General features: G+C 40.0%; 1 protein-coding gene across 4 annotated transcripts in view; it reads left to right on the top strand.

The window, feature by feature from the left end:
- The first annotated feature begins 10,011 nt into the window (after window positions 1-10,011).
- zbbx (zinc finger, B-box domain containing) overlaps window positions 10,012-27,152 on the top strand; it is a 52,809-nt gene continuing 35,668 nt past the window's right edge. Inside the window, exons 1-7 of one of the 4 annotated variants that reach the window (XM_044032051.1) lie at window positions 10,012-10,166; window positions 11,869-12,002; window positions 12,464-12,577; window positions 20,113-20,215; window positions 21,261-21,312; window positions 21,710-21,819; window positions 24,508-24,603. In XM_044032051.1, the coding sequence (XP_043887986.1) occupies window positions 11,938-12,002; window positions 12,464-12,577; window positions 20,113-20,215; window positions 21,261-21,312; window positions 21,710-21,819; window positions 24,508-24,603 (540 nt within the window). In that variant the 5' untranslated portion in view covers window positions 10,012-10,166; window positions 11,869-11,937. Of the gene's footprint in view, window positions 10,167-10,187; window positions 10,308-11,868; window positions 12,003-12,463; window positions 12,578-18,746; window positions 18,931-20,112; window positions 20,216-21,260; window positions 21,313-21,709; window positions 21,820-24,507; window positions 24,604-27,152 lie in introns of those variants that run through there. The other 3 variants (XM_044032046.1, XM_044032049.1, XM_044032050.1) reach the window with 3 other exon arrangements.

Below are 27,152 nucleotides of genomic sequence, written 5' to 3'. Positions count from 1 at the left end.
ATTAATGTATATCCCGACATCAGTGAAATATCTGCTTTATTCCTGGCAAAAGTATAAAGAGTGTCGAGAAGCTCTCTGGTATCTATATTCTCAGCACACAACCGAGTCCAAACCCAGACACTGAGCAGTAAAGGTCCCGTGCCATCTATAGGTGGTTCAGAATGGAGAATGTGGCATTAATATTCATATTATATTACTATTCTTGCACCATAGTCAGCAATTGCTCAGTTCTCCTTAAGGCCACAGTGAGCCCTTCAAAGGGAACAGATTTGTGAGCTCTTCAACATGTTATGTAAAGCCATTGCATGTTAAAAAGCCTGCTCTGTATACATGTGCATGCACTTCTATAGTTCATGATGCCTTCCTTGAATGCAAACGCACCTTTGACCGAACCACTTTATAGTGCAAATCTAGACAATGGCAAATGTAAACCTCGAGAAATGACAAATGCACACACACATATATGCAGGCTCCGAAAATGCTGCAGGCTGGAGACTTAACTCCATTCATTTAGTAGACTCTACTCACACTAATCTCCCTCCACCTTTTATTCAAGTGCTACCTGGAAGCATATGTGTGTGTGTGTGTGTGTGTGTACAGGAAAGAAATAACGTGTTGTGTGACAGAACATAAGACAAAGCATTCAGATTTTTAGCCTGGATTTCAATTTTTCATGTGACTGAAATGTTGAAGCACTCCATCTGCCTGCAGCATGCGTCCTCACCAACTTCTCTTCACCTTCTTCCATTCTTACTTTTTTTCCTATTTTCATTTTTTTCCATATCCTGTCTGTCACAGCTGCCTTCCTCAGCTCAAACCACCTCTCTTCTTTCTCTCTCTCACCTTCTGTCCATCCTTTCAATTGACTCTCTGGCCGCTGCTTGTTTCATTCTCCCGCACCTATCGACTCGACCACCCCCAGTCCCCTCTGTCCATGCATCTGCAGCACTCTCTCTCTCTCTCTCACACACACACTTTTTTTTCTCTCTCTCTCTCTCTCTGTCTCTCTCCATTGCTCCCTCTCTCACTGTCTGTTCTTCCATGAAATTAAAGCGCTCTAAGCTGCTGTTTAATCAGAGCCTGTTTGGGAAAGTGCTGCAATGACAGAAACTGCCCATCCTATGGGTCTGTGTACATATGTATGTGACGTATATGCGTGTGTGTGCGCACGCATGTGTGTGTGTGTGAGAGAGAGACTAAATTTAAAGCATGAAGATACACATCCCCCAAATTCTTCCACTTGTGTGTTTTGCCCCCGTCTGGTGAAAGACGTATTCATATGGCTATTAATCCATAAACAATCAGCAGGCTATTAGCAGGTGGTGTCGCCTCCTACAGCAACGATTAACTAAAGATGAGGAATGTTTACTGTTGGGGATAAAATAAATGGACACTGATCAGCAAACTAATTAAATACTGTTCTCGGCAGCAATCGTGGAGGTAATGTCAGAGAGGGAAACTTGAGCGCTGACTGGATTGGATGTGATATGTTTTTCAAACCTCTTCATAATGAGTAAAAGTTTGTTGGATAATAAGATTGATGCAATACGATTACAATATTAAAATTGTGAAAAATCCAATTTGCAGGTTAACTATAAAGTTATGTGGAGCAGCAGTGGCACGTCCGATGTGGCCAGACTCTTGAGCTCTTTAAATCTTCTTCTTCTTTCTCCTTGGCATTTAATTCATGTTGAGCCGGACTCCCGTTTGTCTGCTTTTTATGTGCTTTTATTATGCACTGTAGCGTTTTAAAATTTTTTATGTTGTTTTTATGTTTTTTATGTTTCTATTTTACTGATTTTTATTGACGCCGTTCTGTACGGCACTTTGGTCAACCTCGGTTGTTTTTAAATGTGCTCTATAAATAAAATCTGAGTTGTTGAGTTGAGTTGGAGCAGACAATTTCTTGGTGGAAAATGCAGTGGAGGAAAAGCGAAGCTTGATGTTTTCCCTCATTTTTGTTGTCTTAATGCGAAGTTAATCAACTCTCTCTCTCTCTCTCTCTATGCTTGATCCACTATTGGATATTCTTTTCTTTCAGCTGTTGCCAAGAGAGAAAGAATAAAAAATCGATGATTCAAACAGCAAATAATAAAACAAACAATCCCAGAAACTGTTTAACACCCACTTTTATTACCAATGTTTGCAATGGAGAACTGAAACCTTGCAAGCAAAGAAACACATTTCCAAACTATGTCAAACAACGATTGTTGCAGGAGTTGTAATCCAGTAAATCTAGACGCATCATAGCAGTAGCAAATTTAATTTGCAGCCAGGGTTCCGTCTAGAAACTCCTCGTCAGCTCGCGAGCTGCAAAATCTAAGCTCTGGTTTGGCCAATCACATCATGTATGGAGTCAGTGGGCGGGCTTAACATAATGGCGACAGAGTTGCGACCGTTCCGCGTGTAGTCCCTGCTCGTCTCTGCTTCATGTAAATAAAGAAGATGGCTGCTGCTGGCAAACAGCAGTCTTTCGACTTTGTCCTTGATTTTGAACGATTTGGAGTTAAGCTTTTCTTTGAAACGTGAACAAATAACAGCACTGAAGTCATTCCTTCTAATGATCGATGTATTCTGAGTTTTGCCGACTCACGGTGTCGTTTATCTGAACGACCTATCGGATGCTGCCTTGTTCTTTTCATCCTCCACGCATCTCCAGTACACCAGCAAGTCACGTTCAGAGACGCCGCTGACAAACTCTGTTTGACTTTTCCGGTGTTACCTCTACCGCCACTCCAACATGCAGTACTCTCTCGGGTTTTGGGGTTTCCTCTGTTTTTTCTAAAGATGCTTGCTGAATGTACAAGCACGCCCGTAATCCCCATAATCTATGTGCGAACACGGCAACAGTCACAATTACGATAACATTTCCACTTTTCCACAACACACCATATACGGAACACTTACCCAAGGACTCTTCTCCGTCGCTATGACTGCGCCACCTTCTTTGTTGCTCTGATTGGTTGTAGCCCTATCCTATTGCGTGCAGAGGGAATTTGAAAGACAACCATAATCCAGAGAAATGTATAGAGAATTTAGACTATGCTAACTAAGTTCTAAAGGGATAGTATTCTGGTTAACGGGTTGCTCTGGATTACGGATTAACCCTTTAAAACATATCGCAGACAACGCGTTTGCACAAGCGCACTTTGCATTACCGTAATCGTGGGAAAGCTGAGAAGTGGCATGTCAAAGCCAACATGTGGTTATTACGGTCATTTCACTCGCACTGTTGCAGGAAGCTGACAAATCATCGCCTTTAACAACATGTCTGGACTGATTTTGCTTATTTTAACCACAAAAGGGTCAGAAAATGTCCTGTCACTAAGTGTTTTTTCCACTTTTTCCCTTTCTGGTGACAAAGGGTTAAGTTATGAGTTGTGTGTTTGTCTCTTCATCTGCTCCATACAGTATAAACACTGCAGTGGACTGAGCAAACTCTATTCTATTCACACACAAAAACATGAGCTGTCAGATACAAACACAGGCATTGGCCACAGGCTGCTGACGATGAGCTCACACGCGACACAAACACACACTTGCTCACTCATAAATAATGATTGATTAGTGCAATACTATGAAATTCCAGACATCTACAGTATATGCTGCACTTTTAAAAACGTGCAATTTATAAATCTGTTTGTGACAATGGAGCAGGAAACAAATGACACGTCAATTTGTGATTTATTGTGCAAATCCTATTCCCGGGAGTCTGAGCACTTCCTGAACATGATGACCACACCTCTTCCCAACATGGTGCAGAAAATCACAATAATAGCTGTTGCAGCTGTCATTCCTCAGGCCAAAGCTCTCAATCAATCCAGGGCATGTTCCACATATGGCCTCCAGATGGCAGTAGAGACACAGCTCACTGATGATGCTGTGAGTGTGGGTGTACTTGTATGCACATGTGTGCATGTACCTGTGAAAATCTGTGTGTGTGTGAGAGAGAACAGGCATGTGTGAGTGTGTGTGTGCGAGAGAGTGATCGAGCGTAAAAAAACAAAAAAAATATTCCAGAAGTGAAAGGTATTGAAGTTTTGTTTTACCTGTGCTCCCACGCACATTGTTATACAGACATTGGAGAGAGAATTGTCGACTCTAAATCTTGTTCATGTCACCATTTGTCTCTATAATCCCTGGCAGAACAATAGGCTGATGTGATCAAACAGTATCATCTTGTTCCCCGGTTATTAAACGTCATGTATGACCCAGATTCCTGTGCAGCAGTTACCGTCACAATCACTACCGTCCCTACACTAAGAATAGGGTGAAATAATTAGAAAAAAAAAGAATGACAATTATTGTATTTCATCACAGGGTTAACAAGGCAGCCAATGTTGCTGTCAAACCTTCCCCTTTAGCCCAAAATTAGCAATTCATCATTGTACAATGGTGGTTTGTGGTTTACTGTGTCTTCATGCCTCACTGTACTCTTTCTTTCTTTCTTTCTTTCTTTCTTTCTTTCTTTCAAAAACAGAGAATTTTTCTTTCTTGTGGACTGGGTTTTTTATTATATCATTGGTTTTAAACGCAGCAAAAAATCTAATGTGGGGTATTTTAAACTTCCTTCTGGGTCAGGCAAAGATAGCTGTATGCGTAAGTTCTAAAAACAAGATTGCAACATCATCAGATTGCACCGCAGACAATATAATATATAACACTGACTTTGTTTTCTACAGGGCAATGAGTGATGTGGAAACTTAAAGAGATGTTTTTCTGTGATTAACAGGGAGTGTGTACGTGGATGGTTTAGTGTATATCTTTTGCTTTTATTTATTTTATAATTTGCCTACATCATTTTTTTGTCGTCATGTGAATTTATTTTTGTAAAATTTGTGTTATTATACGTAGTTATTGAACAGGGCTTTCGTTGTCCACCTCTCTGCCCATTCATCTCATTTAAACTATTATCTCTGCATCACTGTCTCCTCCCATCAACCAGTCCCAAAGCTGAGCTGTGACTCATCTCGATTGTACTGTATTTACTTTGAGTGTGTGAGAAAGAGAGAGAATGTCAGGGGGTGTAACACAGAGTCATCTACTAAGGCTAATGCACATGATGAAGAACCACTCACGTGCATTCCTCAGTGCTCCCCCCCATACCTTCATCTCATCCTTACACTCTCTCTCTCTCTCTGTCGCTCCGTGATACAACCTCTCAATTCTCACTTGTCTTGGCGTGCAACCCTCTGGCCTCTCTTCCTCCCTCCCCACCCCCAGAGCTCTCTTTACCTCTCTCTCTTTCTCAGTGACATGCAGTGACTGCCACTCATTCTCTAGCTCTTTTCTTTCTATTTCCCATCTTCCTCTCGATCCATAGTCACCTCCTCACTCTTTTGGTCAGTCGAGCTATCAAATAATCTTACTCTTTGTTTTTTTTTCTTTCATCTCTGCTGCCGGCCACTTTGACAAGATCTCTCAGTGACAAGACGTTTCTTTTCTTCTGTCTATAATATGCCGGTGGATTTAAAGCATACAGTTGCTCCCACCTGCACATGCCACTCACATGCTGTATAATAATATCACACCAGGTAAACACAAGCCATGCCAGCAGGAAGTCAGAAGAGAGCCATTAAGAGTGAAAATCCAATGAACTGTCTTCATGATGTCATGGACCTGGGCAAGTATTCTTGTCCATGTTCTTGTCAAACGGTGACCAGCAGAAGCAGAAGCACTGATCCTTATTCTCTGCCCTGTCGGCCTCCTCATCATCGAGCTGACATCTTTTAGACGGGCATGTCCACTGAGTTCCTCTTTTCACAGTCACGGGTTGAAAGGGGTTACTCTTTTTCAGTGATGAGAATGAGAAGAAATCTCTCTTTTTTTTTTTTAGATGGTTCCACCTTTAGAGTAAATTGGGGTTGAAGGCCCTGAAACCTCCATTGCCAGAAATTAGGAATATATTGGATTCTAATGATGAGTACATCAGTCTGTAAACAGCGTCTTATTGCAAAAGTTCCCATTTTTAATTGGCAAAATCAGTCACCAGTTTCAAAATGACATTTCACACTGTACATAAATTACAAAGGGGCAACAGAGGACGCCAGGATAATTTTCTCTTCTTAGCCATAGACGCATGTGAAGCTGGACAAGTCTCAGTGGTTTCATTCAGACATTCTTTAAACTAAGAGAAGGAAATGATCATTTCCGAGGATTATTTATGTTTAAAACTATCAAAGTGAGAACAAGTGAGAACAGATGTGTGTCAGTTGTGGGGGTAAAGTTATGGAATTAACTCAATGATGAGTTGAAGTTGGGTTTGAGTTTGAAATGTAAAATAATTACAGCTTACAATGCCAACTGAAAGTCCAGCACTACAATTTTAAATGCAGTGTTATATGTATTTCTTTCTACATTTCTGATTTTCTTGGTTTTTCCTTGTATTGCACAAGGTAAAAATCAGCCATGTGATTCAACCTATTCCTTTTATTTGTGCACATTTGTGTTAAATGATCTCGCTAAATGATGTTTACTTTTTATACTGACTGTAACCAAAACAAAGATATTCATTCATTATTCATTCATTGGTGAACTTTGCTGCAAGACGGTCCGGGATGGTGGACCAGCTGTCTCCTTATTAATGTCCCTTCCTTGATTGCTCTGCTTTCCCCCAAACAGTTGGAAGACCTGCATATCAGGTGAAGTAGGAGATTAAAATTGCCCATATAAATGCATTTGCTTGGTGTTAATCCTATAATGGGCAGGTGAACTGCTTTCCTGCCATTTGTGCATGCAGGGTAAGTCTCCAGCCCCCCTGTGAATCTGAATAGGAATAAGCAGGTGTAAGCGATTGCAGGATGAATGTTCTCGACCAACCTTTTCAAGGTTATTAACCAATTTTTTTCCCATTATTTTGTCAATAAGCTATAATCTGCAACAACCCCTGCACGTAGAGTCACAAAAATGATTGTGGCTTGTGATTTTTGCCGCCACTCTGTCATTGCTCACCACTGCCAAACAGTCAATATGTATATCCACCATGAGGCCACTGAGGAATGTTTAACCCAGCAGATGACATTCAGTGCAGCACCATAATCATTGCCTCCTAATGAATTAAATAGCCTTGACATTTCACAGTGCAATGCTTGTCCTTTCCCTGCCACCGCTCTGCTGTTGTACCCCTCCTTTCATGCATTGTGTCACCCTCTTGTTCTTCCTCTTGCATTGCTTTTCTACGTGCCTCCTGCTATGTTCCGCTCCCCAACTCTCCAGCCTTCATTTCTGCATCGCTCGCCCCCTTTATTCCTCTCTTCTCTGTCTTCTTCACTCGTCCACTCATCGGTATGCTGCTGCACACCCTGCTGTCTTTCCAGTCAGCGCTGAGGGAGGGAAGGAGGTAGAAAGAGCAAGAGACAGTGTTTAGCACCGGAGACAGAATCCAGCTGGAGGGTCATGACCCTAAATGACCATTCAGACTCGCACACATGCAGGCATGCTCAATAAGTCATACGCCCTCACTTCCCTGATGGCAGGAGCAATAGGTCACATTGCCGACAGAAAGCTGGATTTTGGAATGAGGTGGAGGTGTGTTCAGTATTCGCTGAGCCATAATTATACTGTGGTTTGGTAGGGAGGATGGAAGGCAAGGATAGAGCCACTGGAACAGGTAGTGACTTTAGGGGCATGGTCTGCAGAAGACGAGTGCGTTTGTAATGATGACAGAAAGTTTCCTTTACTTTGTCCCGGGAATACAAATGAGGACTGGGTAAATGGCTGCTTCTCGCCAACAGTTATCGCAGACACACAAAGATTAACAATCAGTATTGAAAATGTTACAGATTGGAGACTACAGCACGCTTAAGGGATGTATTATATACAGCATTTACATGAATACACTGTTTTGTCCACATATTTACAAAAGAAAGTCCATCGTTAGTGGGAATCAATTGACTATAAACTTTATTTCTCAGTTATCCAAGTATTTCAGGTCTGTTTTAGGTTGTTTTTTTATCACTGACATTTAAGTCCATAAGTCTACACCTGTGGAATTCTTTAAAACTGCATCAGCCTAAACAATGATTATTGTGTGATTAAAATTTTAAAATACTACACAGAATGTACCATTATTTTTCCAGGATTTATACCTGGAATAATATGTGTATTATTACACATGCTGCTGCAGGATTTTTACTTTTTGCATGTTATTTTATGCTTTATGATGCTTTATACGATAAGATAAAATAAGTCCTTTATACAGAAAAGTGTGCAGTGTCACAGCAGCAAAGACAATAAAGGTAAAATTAATAAATAATAAACATGCATTTTCACATCGATGATTGCACAATATAGACAAATATTGACTATTGACATGATTAAAAATAGAATAGGTAATAGAGTATGGACATTATGCAACCAAAATATATGAGCTTGATATTTTACCAAATACATTTTTTCATTTATTTGTTATTTCATTATTGAACTATTTAAATTGTAAAGCAATATTATCAACTTATGAGACAGATTATTTCTTTTCTTGATTTGTTTTCTTACAGCTACTCTTATTTTTGCATTTAGGGCTAATAAGTGGATTAGTGAGTGAAGCCATATGGAGAAGACAAACTTCAAAGTTAAATCATCAAGTAAGGACTTTACGGGAATAGGATTTGCGATTTGATGAGAGTGGGAGTGAGGGCTCCAGCTGACGAAGGTAGAGGGCAAAGCAGGGGGAAATGGTGGATGTCACAGCTGTGCGGAGTGGAAAATGTGGGCAAATAATGGAGCTGGCAGGTAAAGGGACTGAGGGGGCCTGGAGGCTGCAGATGAGGAGGGGGGGAGCTGTTAGACAAGCAGGAAGTGAGAGTGACCTGGAGCACAGAGAAACACGAGTTAGTTCAAAGAAAGAGATAAACTTAATCACTATTGTTGGCAACACAATGTGAATAAGGAACTGGGTTTGAGTTGCTCGCTGCTGGATTCATGTGATTGATGGCAAGTGTCTTGGCAACAATCAGTCAGGAGAGGAGCGACAGAGGAGCACTGCACCTAGTCCACACAGACACATACACACACTGGTTACCATGACATCAGAGGACATTGCATTGACTTACATTCTTTTTCTGGAGACTAACTCTAATATGAACCCTAATTACTACTTAAAATGCAGTTATAGGGAATCGATTTGTGTCCCCATAAGGAAGACAAGTCCCCAAAATGTGACTGTGTAAACAGAATTAGGTCCCCACAACATAAGGAATACCAGGCACACACACACTTATAGAGAGAGCACAGCTATTTTTCTTAGGACATTGCATTAAAAAGCCCTAACCTTAACTATAACCAGTTAACCCCAACTTCAACCCAACCGCACCTCAAATCTTAGCCCTAAACTCAACCAGTTCCCTAGAAATCAGGTTCTGCCATAATGAGGTCCAGGTTTTGGTCTCCATGAGGACAAATGGTGCTGACACGGTGCTAGAGAAGGTTACAAATACAAGTATACCCACACACAGACTACTACAGAGCGAAAACAGACGAGAGAAAAAGAGAAAAACAATCACTATAAGCTGCCGCTACAAACATAAGCGCTGTTGTGGGGAAACACATACACTCTATACCCCCTCATCAAACTCATAGCAAATGTATCTTATGGGGCAAAAGGGAAATGATTTTTTCGTCTGATCTCTGAAGTTTGCCAACATGAAAGATCTAAACAACATCATCTTGGATAACGAAAGACAACTCTAGAGCGTGTTGGGGGGAAAAAAAGCAACAAGGGATGAAAGCTCTAATCAGAGCAAAAAAAAAAAAAGATCTTGATGCTGTGAGGGTTTTAATTAGAGGGAAAGTCCCGCTGCCCATGATTACTGAGGCAACAGGGGACTTTATGTCTTTGAAGCCAAAATGTATTCCCGGAACAAATAAAGGCATAATATAATAACTTTTCTTTAAAAGTTCAAGATTAGTCAACAAATTCGGGCAGGGAAATGTCGCTGTGAGTGGAGTACAGGTTGCAGGCTACGTTAGCAACTCAGGCCATTATTGTTAACAGCTGCAGGGATGTTACAAGAGACGTGTTGTCATGGTAACGAGGAACACAAACACTCGGGGCTCAGGAAGTGAGGCGTGTTGTTGAAACATTCGTTTTGGAAACGGAACAGTAAATGATGCCGAAATGAGAGGTTGACTGCGCTGTCACGAGCAGGTGAAGAGTCACGGAGATTGAGGTGAGCTAGACACACTTAGCAGCGGTTAAAGTTAATGTGCTGTAACGTTACATTAATCCAGCAAGGTACGTTAGCTTTTACTTCCTGTCTGCGTCACCGTGACTGTGCAGTTGCCGGAACCTCTGGGCAGAGAGATACCAGGTAAAATAACAGGCACATAACAGGCACATAGCACGTCGTTTTGCTAACGTTAGCTCAGTTTTTCAAACATTTTTCACATTTTCCAGTCGTTTCTGTCTCTCATCTTCTTTTTCTCCCTTTCGCCTCCATCTTACCTCGTCCCTAGTGTCCTGTTCTTCAGTTACACCAACGGAAATTATGGCAATGAAGCCTTTTAAACAATTAAATGCTACGTTTGACAAGTTTGGAACCATTCCATATATCTGTGACGTCGTTTTGACTGGTTGTGACTAGTATGAATTGTAGTTGTAGATGATGTCATTGTTATGAGTCAAAACTACTGTTTTATTTATCTGCAATTCAGACAAACTGACGTAATTTTGCCATTCATGTGTATGGGGTCTACAATTCACATGTGGATATCTCTAATTCCAGTTTCAAATATCAACAACATCCATTATGACTAGTCACAATTCAAGTTCTAATTCTATCTGAAGCTTAATTCAAGATATCCAAAAAGGACAGTGTAAATATCAATCAATATCAATTGAAGATATTTAAAGATATCTCAAACTTGAATTATGACTAGTCTTAATGACGTTGTAGATATCTGAAACACATGGCAAATGTTGCGTCAGTTTGACTCCTAAAAAATATTGCAGATATCTAAAACTAGATTGAATAGTTAGAATGACATGAACCTTACCTTAAGTAAGGATGTCGAATGTTACAGGCAACAACAACAATAATAATAGTAATAATAGGAATAATAATAATAATAATAATAATAACAGTAGGAATCAAAACATTAGGCTGACCGCAGCCTTGGAGCCCCAAGTAATAAAAAACTAGACTCTATTTTCAGAGGCATGGAAGCCCTATTGTTTCATTCAGATTTTTCTTATTGTTAATTTTATTCCATAAAATCCTGTAACTCATCGCCATTTTGATAACACTACATGAATATCAAAGGGCAACATCACATAAAAGGAAAACCTGCTCTATTTTCTATTCTCTATCTTATTCTCAAATATTAAAGCTGCAATTGACAATGAAACTTTACCACTTACACCTTTGGTTTTCCAGTTGAAACAAGTAAAATAATCCGTAAAAATGTGTTAGACAGCTATTAATCTACACAATCTCACGTTTCATTAAGTTTCTGACAACTACATTATTCTGTACCATTTTTGACGGTGGGCTCAAGTTTCATATCAGGTTATTACAAAGAAATGTTAGTTACTTTTTTACCCACCTGGAGTGAATCATACAGTAGCTAATCACTCTGACCTAATGTCTGTTATCAACTGAGTTGCAAGGAGGAATGGCTGCATTGCTGTCTAATAATATCTGTAATTGGCCTTCACTGCTTTAAAGAGTCATTTGTCAAGCACATACGTCTGCTTGATACAATTTAAACACACAGAATTGCTTTTTTAATTGCCTCTTACACATTTGAGCAAACCTGTCCCCATTATTTTGTTCATTTCATTGCAGCCGTATTCATTTATGGCAGTGTTTGATTTAGCATGGGCCCAGCATGATAGCCAGTTTTATGTCATTACTGTTGTTTTTATTGCAGAAAAGACTCTTTGTAAAAGGCACGGCAAAATACGCGAGAGGAATACCTGAGCCCCCAGAAAGAGGAGACATGAATTTAAATGACTTTGTGGTGCTTCCTAACAACAAGGCCACATCCGTCAAACTCAATGGCAGGTAAGATGAAATGGGATCAATGATGTGATTTAAGGTATTTGATAAAAGCCCATTAGAGTTACTTTGTTACCAAAGTTTCCCCCTTCTGTTTCAATTTATATTCTACCCAGAGAATGGTTATTACACAAAATGGAGTTCAATGAAAGAACAAAAAATTGGATTTAGATCCTTTTTAGGGCACTGTATTTGTTATCTTAATCATGCACTATGCAAATCTGACTTCCTACTGTACTTTCTCATTTGCCAGCAGGTAATTGACTGAATTGATGTCCTACACTAGTGAGTAATTGAATAAAGTATAGATCAGTCATGGCAACAGGGATCTAGCGGCGCAGCAGATGAATTGAACGTATTGATAAAAAAACTTGGCTGTCCCAACCGACGGAGGAGGTCATTTGTATTTGATTGATTGCACATATGTGACTGTGTGTGTGTGTGTGTGTGTGTATACATTACTATAGGGACCTGAAAGAGCTGCAGATGGAGACTGTGACTTTGACCAGGCAGAACAATGACATGGAGGAGAAACTGCGGCAGCTGAAAGAGAGCATGAGCAAAGAGAAGGAGGAGAGGGGGTGAGTATAAGTATCACAGTTAGTGTACTGGAAAAGGTAGGGGGAGTAGGAGAGAGGGCAGACTTAAGTGGGAAGGTGAACATGGAAGTTAGATAGTGGAAAGCAGCAAGCTGAGGAAAGAGTTGTGAGTAAAAAAGAAAGAAAGGAGAGGATAGTGGATCCAAGTGTGCAGGCGGTGCTGCAGCAGCTGTAATAGAAACAGAAGGGGGAGATTCATAATTCTGACTTAAGTTCCAATTAATTGCACCAATATTCCCACTGCCTCTTTTATTGTCCCTTTAACATCATGCCTTTGTTTTGAGTTTGTTGTGGTTTGGTTTGCACAGGGTTGTTTATAAGTCTCATTATGGACATGGCGACAGGCATTAATCAAGAGCAACAACCTCAGCAATTAAGTAAATGATTCATTCCAAGTGAGTGATTGAATATGTACGTGTATTGTTTTAGCATGTGGTGACAGTCATGCGGTGCTTAAAAATAACTATAATAATGTCAACATTTTCATACAGAATCATTTAAAACATTTTCCAGATCTTAATATATAAAAAGAATCACAATACAGCCAGTTGTGACAGTTGCGCAGCAAAGTTCAGAATAAATTAATTAGAAGTTGGTTTCATTTTAATTGGCCAACATGTTTGTCAAATATTTTCATTATTAGTATTCATTTGTGTCATTTATTTTAGAACCAAAAAGTTTTAATATTTCTGTTTCAGTCTTTGCCACCAAAATACTGCTTTTCCACCCACTTTAACTCATAACAGAAATAGCTATCATAAGGTAGGAGGTTCATGGATGCTGTAGTGGGAAGACAGAGACGGGTATCTGTTCATAGAAGGTGTCTGAACAGATACCCAAACATATAGGAGAGAGAGCTGGTGACTAATAAGGAGACATGAGAGAAGCATACATGGTGAGAACAGACGTCAACAACTGTGAAGTTAACAGAAAGCACACGGAGGAGAGACTAAGTGATAGAATGTCTTCTCTACTGACAAAGGTCAAAGAAAGGTTGCCATGGAAGGAAAAAGGGAGAAGTCAGACATTTTAAAACACCACTTATAGATAAAATAGGCTCTTGTCCATGTAGTGGATTATTGTAAAGGTCAGAGGAGCCCTATAGACACTTCTTACTCTCAACTCATATTTTCTCTTCCCTGAAATTGATGGTTAAAGACCATTAGTTAAAGACATTAATAAGGAACTACACATGGATCGTTTTTGATGTTAAATAAACAATGAAATAGCTAATAAAAAAAACAAATGTTTAGTTTTTTTTCTTTTGTTATTTTCACCCAATCATAATTAGGGATGGGACAATACCACAAAGTATTTTTGTATTGTATTGTATTGTATTTTCCATTTTTATCCGTCCGATATTCAATCCAGTGATTTCAGTGATGCCGATTCCCATTCCTAATCATAATCAACACTACAAGGTGTGATGGCGCTCTGCACCCTTGAACCCCTGCATGTATGGCTGTATTTTCAGTCTGACTTGTCTTCAACTTTTTGAGTAATTAAAGGGAGATTTACAGAGGTTTACAGATTTTCCACTCGATAACGCTTGTATTTCCTTCACCACTAAAATGTATACTGTAGTTTATTTTGAGAGGCTGAGGCAGTGAGGAAAGGTGGGGATTACAGAAGCCAGTGATAAAGGTGAGAAGTAACTTTTTGTATCTCTGAAAGACAGTTACTGTATGTGGGCTGTTCCAGAGGCTTGTAAAAATTACTCTTCCAAACAGATGGACTGTATGTTCATCTGTACTCCCATGATACAGTTCAGTGAGCATTCACATCACAAGATCCTGTCCTTCAGTGAGCAATTGAGTTGTATTGAAAAAACAACAACACCTTTAAACTGTGTGGGGTTGGAATAGATACACTTTTTCACTGATATGGATCTTCATTTATAATAAACCAGTGTTAGTGTGCCTGTCCATAGTGATGCATAGTGAGTTGTAGAGTCCACTATTTTAACTCTGCCTCCAGCTTAATCCTCCTTCAGGCAGAGCAGGACATTACCATTGTGCATTGAGGCCAGCCAGCGGGACCATGCATGGACATAGAGTCCGAGACTTTTGTGGACACCAGGGGTGGGCAACTGTGAGAGTGGAATATGTTAACACTCTCACAGTTTCTTACCAGCAAAACCAGGAGTCTATACATTATTATTTCCACTGTTGCTAGATTTTGTGCAGTTGTAAATTAGATTGATTCTGATTGAGAGAGAAGCTGTGGTGTTAAGGCGAATGCATGGAAGGAACATCTACTGGGGGCAGCATAATGGCAGCATAGTTGGGGAAATGATGGCAGATATGCTGAGCAGCAGCAATAGGTTGACAAAACCATGAATAGCTTCTTCTTTTTTGTGTCAATTTATGTCAGAACTTTGACATAAATGTAGAGACACTTTTCATCACAGTATGAGTAACAACGTGATAGTAATATTACTTATACTGTAATACCGTTATATTTGTAATTCAAATTTTTAATATTAATTGGAAACCTGTGGCAATAAGGAAATAATATTACAGTTAAAACATGTCAGTTCCAGGAAATAGCTTGGTAATGAGAATTCATTTCACTTGAAAATGTTTCAGCACCAGAATTCACAAGTTCTCCCCATTACAGTATTTCCATTAGTATCACCAAGCCATGATTTGTAATAACATGTATTACTTTCTTATTATAGATACAGATAGATTACTATAGTATTATTTCCATATTGTTACTGCACTGCACTGTAAAGTGTTAGCAAATTTATAAATTGCATCCCTTTATTGTGAAAAAGCATATACTCAGTATCTCCGTGTTTACAACACTGCCTGTAACTGTCCTTCTTGTGACTTCAAAAGCTGTTTATGCCAATTCATTTTGAACGTGTAATAAAAGTCAGTTAAGCAGGTGAGCAGTGGTGTAACCCCATCACTCAGTAGTCTGTCAGTCACTGTTGCTGTGCAGAGCACAAGCACATTCACACACAGACACAAAAACACATGCTGCTACAGATTTGTATTAGGCCGTTACTGCTTTGTTTGTTAGCGTCGCCGTGTATTAGAATATTGTACATTTAAAAATCTTAACAAGCGCATCTTCACGTTAATTTTAAATGGATTGGACAGCGCACACGCGCACTCACGCACACAAACGCAATAGCATTTCTTTTCTCTCCCCATTTCATTCCAGAGTATGTACCTGCTCCATTACTATGTCCATTATCCAACAAATACAGATCGAGGGGCATCGCCGTCTGTATGAGCAGGAAATTAATTTGCAGAATGAAAACAAACACTGCTTATTAATGTGATTGTTTTATTCCCCATTCCAAGTTCACCTTGTTTCATCTCATTTCATAAATGACTCAGAGATGTGTTACCCAATGTGAAATTATGGAGAACAGCGTAATAGGGGCGTATATCACAATATATGAGCACATAACTCAGAGACAGCTTCCGTGAAAGTTTGAATGAGACACAGAGACTCCTTCAAACAGCAGTGCACACACACACACACAAATATTTACAGGCTGCATAGCTACAGTATTTTGGAGCTGTGGTATGATTAGAGTGATTCTTTCCACATTATGTACTTCTTTTGCCTCAAATTCCTTATTGCCAAACACGTTTGCTATATGTTGGCAAATTAATGCTTGAGGAGATATATTTTGGGCGTTTATGTCCTCGGATATGAACACTACTTTGTTTCTCAGTAATTAAAAAGCCGTTCATCAGCTTGGCGATAGGGCCATCTCGTCGAGGCAGCGCAAACGATAAGCACATAAACACAGTGTTTCCTGTCACGCTGAAATACTGCAACATTTAGCACTCCACTGGCTCTGAGATACGGCGACGCTCTTGTGTGTTTGTGTGTGGCTGCCGGTGTGTAATTTTGATTCCTGCCCTAAATAAATAATGGGTTCTCTGTGTGTCTTTAACATTTAGCAGGCGACACAGGAAACAACTACACTTTTTTGAGGTGTGTCTGTTTAATTAATAAATCCCTTCCCATCAGGAAAGGAATACTGCCTGAGCGCCATGTCTGTGAAATGCAGCATAGTCTTTGACCAGTTTGAGACAGATTTTACATTTGTGTGTGCCACCTTGAAAGAGATGAAAATGTACAGTAGGAATTTGTGTAAATGTTGAGAGCAAGTGTGTGAAGGTGAAAGAGAAATACACGGCAGTGTAAGTGGATAAAATATTGCACACTGATGATAACTGGAAAGAAAAATAGGATAAAGAAAGGCCACTGTTGATGAGCAATGATCTGGTGATTTGTTTTCATGGGCAGCGGTGTCACTAATCAGTCTGGACAGTGCTGAGCTGTTGTCATAGAGTGCACAATGTAATAGAACATTCTGACAGCTACTCCATTTCTCGTTCAACTGCTGGGCGCAAGTGAAAAAGCGAAAGCAGGGGCTCTGTCGTTCACAGCAAGTCTTTTGATACAGCTGACATGGTTCAGATAAGTTGTTCTTCTGTCTGTCTTTTACTGCCATATTTTAAAACCATTTTTCTGAAAGCCAGTTTGTTTATTTGCTGTTTGCTGAAAGACAAGGATAACTAGAAACGAAAGAAAGGTTTGTAGGACATGTGATGAAGCTGAAAACTGTAAGGCTTTACACTGAAGCTTTTCTTACATTCATTTAGCCTCACTTCTCTCCTGTCTTTGATCCCAAGCCTGTGTGGTGATGCAATGGTCCTTTACATGTAAAATTGAGCTTAACTGTTTGAATCAGTTGGTTCGTATGCCTGTAATGAAGAGGAGACAGTTCTCCGCTGACAAGCATGGAGGATTTGCATGTAGTCAGGTGTATAAAATGAAGGTTAGTTACTTTTCCCCTCTCCGAACATGCAAGTGCACCTTTAAAAAGCCTTCACAGTAGATCCTCCATTTGTAATTTATGCTCAGCCAATTGAGTACCCTGGGTGTCTGTGTTGTGCACCATGTGTTTTCTTCCCCCCGCCTCTCCTTGTCTATTAAATCGCAGAGCTCCCGGAGCAGATGAATTGCTCATCTTTGTATTAGAGCTGGGATACATTCTCACGCTACCTTGATGTACGTGCCCAAAGAGAGTGTGTGAACAATTTCAGTTTACTGAGAGGAGGAGCTATATAATCAGTTTGTGAACAGTGCATAGGCGATAATAAAGCCAGACCAGCAGCTTGAGGTAAACACAGTTCATCATTCTCTGTTTTGGCTTGCCAAGTGCAGATTTAGTGTAGCTTTGTCTTTAGGCCAAGATGGCTCACAGACACTAGTGCTTGCTCTTATCTGAAAGTGCAGTTAAGGTTCCCATTTTCCTCGTTCTTTTGGGTCCCTCCCTTATTCATATTTTCTCCCATGTGTGCATTTTTTACTTCATTTTTGACTTTTTTTACCACCTACTTCAGGTCTGTATGAGTACATGCCTAAATTTGCCTGTTGATAGGGTTCATTTTCTAATGTCCAAGTCGGCTTCAGCTTGAGTTTTTCTCTCCATCTCAGCCCTCCTGGTTTTGGCTCACCCCTTGTCTCACAGTGGGAGAGAGGGAATTGAGAGACGACACAATTACTTTGGCATTGGACTTTAAAATGTGTGAAGCATTTGCAAGTGTGTCTGTCTCCATGGGGGGTTTTGTGTGTGTTTGTGTGTGTGTGAGACGCAGATGTTCTCATTCCTCCCTTTGGGTGAGACAGGTCAGTTAAAGGTGATAGCTCTGTGTTTGTGGGTTGTGGTTTCCCAGTCTAAATGTGTCCAGGTACAGCAGATGTTCATTTGCTATTTAGAAATATGAGCTCGCTCCAAGTACATTCGCTGTGTTTCTCCTGCTTTGACTTTTGCTGTTTTTTTGACCAGGTGGTTTTTGGTGTTGTGATATTTTGTTTCCAATGAGTAAGTAGTGATGCAGAGGTTGTCTTCAGCAATGTTTGACAATGGTGTGTGTGTGTGTGTGTGTGTTCTGTAGCAGGTGTTGTCAGGTCACTGCATGTCATTGTCACTGCGTCAGTCTGAATTTAACAAAACAGGCACACACACGCACACAAACACTCAGAGAGAGAGAGATCTGTGTGTGTGTGTGTGTGTGTGCGCAAGACAGAGACAACAACTGTTGGAATGTGTCTGTTATTTACTGTATATGTTTTAAGCTTGTGTGTGTGTGTGTGTGTGTGTGTGTGTGTGTTGATGTATGAACATTATGTCTGCGTGGATTAGATAATGAGATGAAAAGTCCCACAGAGATACATCCAACCAGACACTCACACTTTATCTCTCCAGGTTGCCTGTCCCGAGGGGACACCCTGTCATCCTGCACCGACAGGAGTTTGCCTCAACTGTCTCCCCTAGCGACAGTCCAGTTTCCAAGGTGATATCGCTAGGGTGATTAGCTGACGCCCACCCTCAGTGTCAGCACAGCACAGCAACAGTGTCTGGGCTGTTGGCAACTCTTGCCATGACACACACACACAGGCTGACTTCCTGCACCCTGACAGACTGCCAGCTCCATCCAAAATAAACTTCTTTCACAGACAGCCAGACATCACAATAGAATGAAAAGCTTAAATAATTCAACAACATGAGCATGAATAACACATGTTTAAATGAGGTGTCCGATCCACTTCTTCACTTCCTGCAACTGGCAGGGCAGGATCGTCTTGCACGAGTCTCTGTGTGTATCTTGTATTGATTGTAAAGGTATATTTCCTATAAATGATCCTACTCTGTTGTGTGGCAAAGTGCTTTTCCTTGTTTGCCACCAAAAGTGATTTTCCATTTCATTTTTATGTATTCAACTTCAGTTATTTAGGATTTAGTTGTGTCGTGATTTTGGGTGTTTTTCATGCTAATATTTTGTTTGTTCACTTTCACCAATGGTCAGTGAAGGAGTAGCAAGCTGCTTGCATTGCCAAATATTCCAAATCTTATTTAATTTGAGAATAAATTGATTGAGTTTCACAGTTGATGTGGACAAGTAAATATATTTATCTATGTCCCAAATTCACTGTTCTCTCTGCACTATAGACTCTGTGATGTATGACCAAATAGAACAGGAATTTGTCTTAAGAAATGGCAGTTCTGTCCTGTCTCTGTGTTATATTTTGTATATTATGTGTTTTTCTTGTTGTTTTTAGATCAGGTACAGTAGTAATAACTTTGTAGGATGTTTGGTCAGCTTGTGCCACCAGAAAAGGGTTGACATTGATCCCATTAATGAAGCATATTAATATCTAATATGGTTACAACCCATATTAGATATTAATATGGTAACATGTCAGCCCAGGAGAGCGACATTTCCATCCTCTTTCTCCACTTTCCTTTCATTTAATTTCCCTTGATTTGTCTGTGGATCTTCTGATGTAGAATGTAGTGTGTCCTTCCAGAAAACAAAATCAAGTACAAACTGTAAACAATCTTGGACATAGACTAAAAAAACCTAATAAAAACGTGGATGAGGAACTGGTTCTCTTTGTTTTTGGGAACCTATGATATTGTTCATTCGCCAGGGTCAAAATAATTATATCACACAATCTTTTCTTCCTGTCTTCAGGCATTCAGCAGGGTTCAGATGGAAGTCTGGACAAAGTGGCTCTTCAAACAACAACGCTCGAACAAACAACACCAAGAAGGACAAGGAGAACAGACTCCAAAAGGTACAAAAGATGTGTGTGTGTGTGTGTGTGTGTGTGTGTGTGTGTGTGTGTGTGTGTGTGTGTGTGTGTGTGTGTGTGTGTGCGTGTGTGTATACATATATATATATATATATAAGCCTACATTTGTGCTTTTGTTTGCCTTTAAATATCATAAATGTTATATTTATGCCACTCACTATCTTTGCCTACACAAATATGCTGACATCATTCTCTATTTGACCTCAAATATGATTAAAAAAAACTCTTTGAGAGGAGTTTTCTAGGGGTTCCCTGCCCTGTGATAGATCTCTCCAAATTCCTTTTTCCACTGAGGTTGTCGATGTGCCATATGTGAAAATACCAAGGTCACTGTGCATAGCTTGAAACGAGATTGCATTTTGAACTCCAGCTCTTAATTTTCCAGAAAAATTTGCCAGAGCTCTCGGGGGAGGGACCCTAATGCCTTTGAGTTCACAATATAAAAAAAGATCAGCCTTTTGCTGTTAAATGTCCCCTTGACAATGCACCGTAACATGCACCTTGAAAGGGAATAACCATATAGAGGTAATGTGTCATAGTATAAAATCTAAACATGATAAGTGTTTTGTATTTATACTGTATAGCAGTTTTCTAGGCTTGATGACCACTCAAAGCTACTTTACACTACAGTTTTGCCGTTTACCCATTCACACTCATTCACTCACTTTCATTGAGTGCATCTATGTGCAGTGCATTTTCTATCTTTCATACCCATTCACATGCCGTCAGGAGCAACTTGGGGTTCAGTGTCTTGCCCAAGCCACAACCTTCAAGTTGAAAGGCGACTCCCTCCCCATATTATGAAAATTCTTGATTTCTGAATGCAGTACTTGAATTTGTGTGTTGTTATTAACTTTTCACCAGTTCAGTACTAAAGAGTCCCAGAGTGAACCTCTCAAGTTTTGAAGTTGTTTCACCATTTGCATATTTAAGAAGTGATGCAATAGAAAACACACACCACAGGAGCAGTTGCCATGCATATATATACAAATTCAGGTTACTCACAGCCTCTCTGTCTTCTCATAAGCTGTCTGCAGGCAAGATGAAGATTCGAATGCTGAAGGATGAACCACTAACAGGTGAGTAATTGTAATTGTTGCAATAACTTTGCGATAACGGAACACCACCACGGTGAGGTTCAGTGTCTTGCCCACAGTTACCTCAGTAAGGTGGATAGTTTCCATGACAGGAGCCAGTCTGTAAGATCACAAAAACAGTATTTGGCGCTTGAAAATATCTTTTGTGTTTTGTCACAGATAATGGCTAAAGATTAAAACTACCATTTGAAGAATTTCTTTACTGTTTTTTGCAGAGAAAACAAACATCACATACACTTCTGTCTGTTAAATGCTGCTGTTATAAACTATTACAAACTTTATTTTTCTGTTCATCTCTGTGTGACATCAGTGACATCAGTTATATTATAGTAAATCTATTTTTCAAGTCTAAAAGTAGGCCTATATGTGCTCTTTTTAGCCCCACCTCAGCCACCACCTCTACCTCCTGCCAGTGTTCTTCAGAGGACAAGAAAAAACAGGCTGAGGGGAACAGTCTGTGGACAGTGTGAAGTCAAGACAGCAGGACTAGTATGTACACAGACACTCACACACACAAGAATCACACTGTATGGCTGAAATTCTCGTAATGATGGTGTTTTCCTCCTGACAAAGGTACAAACATCTCCCGACAGGGGACGTGCTCTTGAAAAGTATCCCAAATCAACCAGTTATTTTGCCAAGAAAGTGTTGAATCGTCCACATCTTTGTTTTTTCCCCTCCCACTTTCTCTATTTATCTGCCTGTTTCGGTTCCCTTTTGACCCTCGTCTGCTCTGTGACTCTTTTCTCTCAACTTTCTTCTGCATTAGTTGATAACTCCCCCTGTCATCAGATAACTCTGCTCTTCCACTCAGCTACTTTCTTTTTCTCCCTTGAACACATCAACTCCTTTTATGATTCTTCCTCATTCTCCCTTTTCTGTACCATATCCATGTCTGGTTTTGTCTTCCTTTTTAATCCTCCCCCATCGTATTTGTCCTTTTCTATCCTCTCCTGGCCGCTGTTTGACTGTGCACCTGCTGCCCAGTCTGTTAGGTCTATCTGCGTGTTTGCACTGATAACAGTTTAACTAGATCCATTAATCGATAATCGAGACCTCGGAGGGCACCATTGTTTATTCTTTCTCACACTTCATCCACTACTGCTCAGGAGGAAGAACTGTGGCCTCAAACTGTCTATGTGAATAAGAGCCTCTCTCTCTCTCTCTCTCTCTCTCTCTCTCTCTCTCTCTCTCTCTCTGTGTGTGTTTGAGAGTGTGTGTGTCTGTCCATAACGGACTGTGGTAGACTGAGCTGAATAATGCTTGCTTGATGACCGGTCACTCCCACATCCCTGCCTTCTAAATCCCCGCAACGTATGTGTAATTCCTATGTTTGACTCCAAAGCCAGCAGAGTTTTGTACTGAATAAATGAGGCTTGTGAGAGACGTTGAGACAGAGAATGAGAGATTGACAGAGGAGATGGGGGTGGGGGGGGCTGAACGGATTCTGCTGACATCCATCATTTTTCTGCCACTTTGTTGTGGAATGAGTTAGTTTAAGTGCAGTGCGGTCATTTGCTTGATAGTGCTTTTGATGATGCTGGTGCTGAATTGTCCAGTGAAAGCCACGCTGCTGCCCCCTGTACCCCTTAGTGAAGGGTTTAATGGCAATGTTTATAATAGTCTGGGCAAGCACGTAGGCTAAATGCTTACACATATACTTTATATATACAATTCCATCATGCACACACACATTGTGGATGGCCCTTTTGCCCTATAATGACGGCAATACTGGAGAGGATTATGACTTTGTGTCTGCCATTATGTCTGGATTTGCACTTAACAACGGCAAATGCACACACCCAAACACAATCACATACACAATTAGGCTTATTTTTAACTATGGCTCGACCAAGATCACATCTACACATGCACTGCATTCCTAGCTTTGTGCTGTAGTCCAGAGTTATCCAAGCAAAAAAAAAAAAGGATTGAATTTCCTTCTGCATAGCACAGGAAAGCTCAGCGATATGCTGCTTGCAGCCTGGTAGGGATGCCTAGTCCCTGTGGATCTGCTGTAACTTATCCTCAGGCCTGAGATGGGAAATGAGGCCCTACTTTATGAGACCATTACAGGGCAATGCTGCAGCGATACGCTTACAGAGACACACCGGCACACATGCATGCACACACACAGACACACACCAAATTAATTAGTATTACTTAAAACCTAACAAAATCCTAAAGGGGGAGGAGATAAGAGTCCAGCAAAAAAGGTAATATAATACTTTGTTTTTTGACTTTTGTGTTTAGACTTTTGTGTTTTTGATTTATTTTATTTTACTTTGAAGTACCTATGATAATAACACCAGTCCATAAAGTAGTGAAGTAGTAAGTGAGTAAGGACGAGACTTAAAGCTTTAAAGTAACTGAAATCAGAAATATACTGTTTTATTCTACCATCAAAAGAAAGTCATGCTGTTCCTTCAGAGGAAATTGGACTAAACTGTACATTACACTATGAATTTGACATGGTATTGACAGGTAAACCTGCAAGCCAGTCCAAACCATTGACTGTATACATGACACGTGGATGTAGTCTTCCGGGTTGCTGGCTGAGGACAACCTGGAAGTAAGAATATATTGAAAAGCCACCAGGGGGAGCCTTGATTCCTTTCTCACTCCCACCATCCCTTTCCTTGTATCCTGTCTTCTCATTGACTGTCTTCATGCCTCCTGGCCTTGCGCGTGTTCTCCATCCACCTGGTCTAGGCCTATCTCCCCAACCTGCTGATGCAAGGACTTTTCCCCACTAATAAGACTGGATTCTCACAGATAGAAATGATAATGACCTCCCTAAAGATGCATTCACCACACAACACACACCTAACACAAATGCATGCATTTACACACAAGCACACCCTCAGGCACTCCCTCCATTGCTCTCTCCCACTCTCTGACACACAAACTCACAAAAATAGACACACACACACACAAATTGCAGCATCCTGCTAGAGAATATTCATCCCTCCTGTCAAAGTTTGAAAAGACTGAGGTTAAAGGAAAGGACAGCATAGGTCTAAATCTTCTCCATTACATACTGTACATACACACAGTCTGTGAGTGCACATTATATAATCAATGTGTTTTATTATAATTCTCCCTCAAGACCTCCATGTATTCTGCATATTTACACACACACTCTCTCTGACTGCACCATGTGTCTTTTCTTTGTAGAAGTGTGCTGAATGCACAGAGAACTACTGCATTGCCTGTTTTGTGAGGTTTCACCAGAAGGGGGCACTGAAGCTCCACAGAACGATCCCCATTAAGGTAAGCATGGTCCGTACGTGCGTAAGTTTATCTCCTCTCCTCTATGTCCCTGTGTCTGTCTCTGTCTCTTTCTTTTTAAGAGATTCTTCCAATAATATCTCTTTTGATCTCATTCTGCTTTGCTCATTCTTATTTTTACGTTCATCCTGCATCCCGGGCAACCATATCACAACCATAAACCTAACCTTAACCTATATCTATCCTTACCCTACCTCCCATCCCTTCCTCTGAAAATGTAATTGTTTATATTGTCGGGATTTGCTTTTGTGCAGTGGTAGGTCACCACAGCGTGAGTTATACCTGGACCTCACATACACAAACACTCAATGACACACTCACATTGAGACAGAGAACATGCCTGAGGCAGCAGTCAACCCAAGACCAGCAGAAGCAGTCTTCAGTCCTAGATAAGACTGAGAGACAAGACAACAGGTCAATGGCGCAGAGTTTAATTTAGCCAGCACACTTCTGCAAAATGGAGAGAAGTTTCTGTAGCGTTCTGAAAATATATCAAATAATATGACTTTTAGCAACATCTACAGACATGTTAAACCTGCAAATTGTCATAGCTAAAGTTCACATTCACAGACGAATGTCTATGCTCAAAATGTACCACAGGGATACAAACCAGGATACAAGCAGCTCTACCCATACATACTGTTGGCACATGCACAAACTTATATCATCATAAAAGATCATGTTTTTTAATGAGGAAACAAATGTATTCCAACCCAAACCAAATATACATTATGGAATAGAGTAAGCTATCCTGGTAAAACACCTTTTTATGTATATTTAGTTTAAAAATGTTTGTGTCAGTTTGTCTGTGTTTGTGTTTTACAGCAAATGTATCATTAGAAATGGAATATTTTAACCAATATCTAAACAGAATGTTGTCGAGTTAATATCAAAAGCATACATTTTAATTTTAAATGAAAATCTTGACATAATTTATGTTAATATATTCCCTGTTTGCACTTGCCTTCAGTGTTATAGCGCTTTAGGGAACAAACACTTCAAGATGTCGACTAATATCCTTTTTTTATTTGGCACCATACATAATACAACTGTGGTGATCCATTATATTATGGTACTTATATATGCTGCTTGGTAGCAAGTTGTTGATGGCGTCCACATTAACACAAGGTGAACTGATTGACGGTTGTCATGCAAGTGATTATTGAATCTTTTTTTACTTTCTTTCTTTATTAGCTCATGAACTGTCAGAGCCCCTTTTGGATTTAGGTTTCACTCCTTTGATTCTTTTCTTACTTTGTTAGTTCTCATTCAAAAGAGATGTTTTAATTTTCCACAGTGTTTCTTCATGGCTGCTGACTTGTGTTTCTGTGACTTTGTTGGTATCTATGATTTATGCAGTTACTTCATGTACTTTTGGCTTGTGTGCATCTTTAGTTTTCTGCTAGCTCTGTTGTTTTTCTCCTCCTAGGATGTATGTGATTTTGCCAGCTAATTTTCACGGTATTGTTTTCTTGGGTGCTATTATTTCCATCGAGAAGTATACACAAAGAGGTTGATTGTACTGTGAATGTGCACACATAGTGCTTTATGGATGTACTTGGTATGCTGTACCTGTCAACATGTTCTATGTATTTTCCTGTGCATAGTTGTGTATGACAGTGTTTGTGTGAATCCATTTGTTTGTGTCGCTTCAGTAGCTTTTTTTGTGTGTCTATGAATATAAGAACACACTTTCAACCAGACCGTCTTCAGTGTAGGTCAGATTATGTACAGCCTTTTGTGTAGTCAAACTTCTGTCCATATGTTACCAGACTAGGTGGGTCAACAAAGCTATACACAAAAGATGCACACATGAAAACAGCACGGCAAAAACAGAACACTTTTCCTGTCTCTCTCTTCTCACTACATTATGCGGTGATGCATGAATACAACACATTCATGCTGTTATTCAAATGCTACTGATGCAGGCACCGCTCCCTTTCTATCTCTCTCTGTTTTCTGCTTATCCTTTTTCATTTTCCATGGAAACAATAAGAGCCAACAAAAAATTAGTGACTTTAGACATTAGTTACTAATTAGACATTAGTGCATACATAATCAAACAAATTTAATGTCATACAATCTCATTGTCTCCACTAATCTTTTGCTCTCTGTCACACACACACAAATCAGTGACTGGAGCTCTGACAAGCTGCTGAATGGTACGATAAAAACTTTGCTTTTTTTTTTACAGTATCTTTGTGTACTCAACTGATTCTAGTACTTAAAACTACAGGAGATGTAGCATGGTTAAATAATACAGAGACTGCAAGCATTTAGTTTGAAGTGCTGAGACACAAAATCTTGATCACATGAGAAGCAGAAAGTATGCCCTAAATCTTATCCATGCTGTAGAGTCCCAAAGGGACATTTTGATTTCCCTGTCTCCTTTAAAACAGGCAAGTGAAAAGTGCTGGTTCAACTGCTGACATAGTAAGGGCTGTCCCACTTAGATTGAGGCTTTCGCTGTACGATGCACATGCAGAAATATCTTTGCCTCCAAGCATGGTGGGGTATTCTTGCTTAAAATT

This window comes from Solea senegalensis, linkage group LG8 (genome assembly GCF_019176455.1).
Source record: "Solea senegalensis isolate Sse05_10M linkage group LG8, IFAPA_SoseM_1, whole genome shotgun sequence".
NCBI lineage: Eukaryota > Metazoa > Chordata > Actinopteri > Pleuronectiformes > Soleidae > Solea > Solea senegalensis.
The sequence above is the reverse complement of the archived record's forward strand: the minus strand, read 5'-3'. Positions and strand labels throughout refer to the sequence as shown.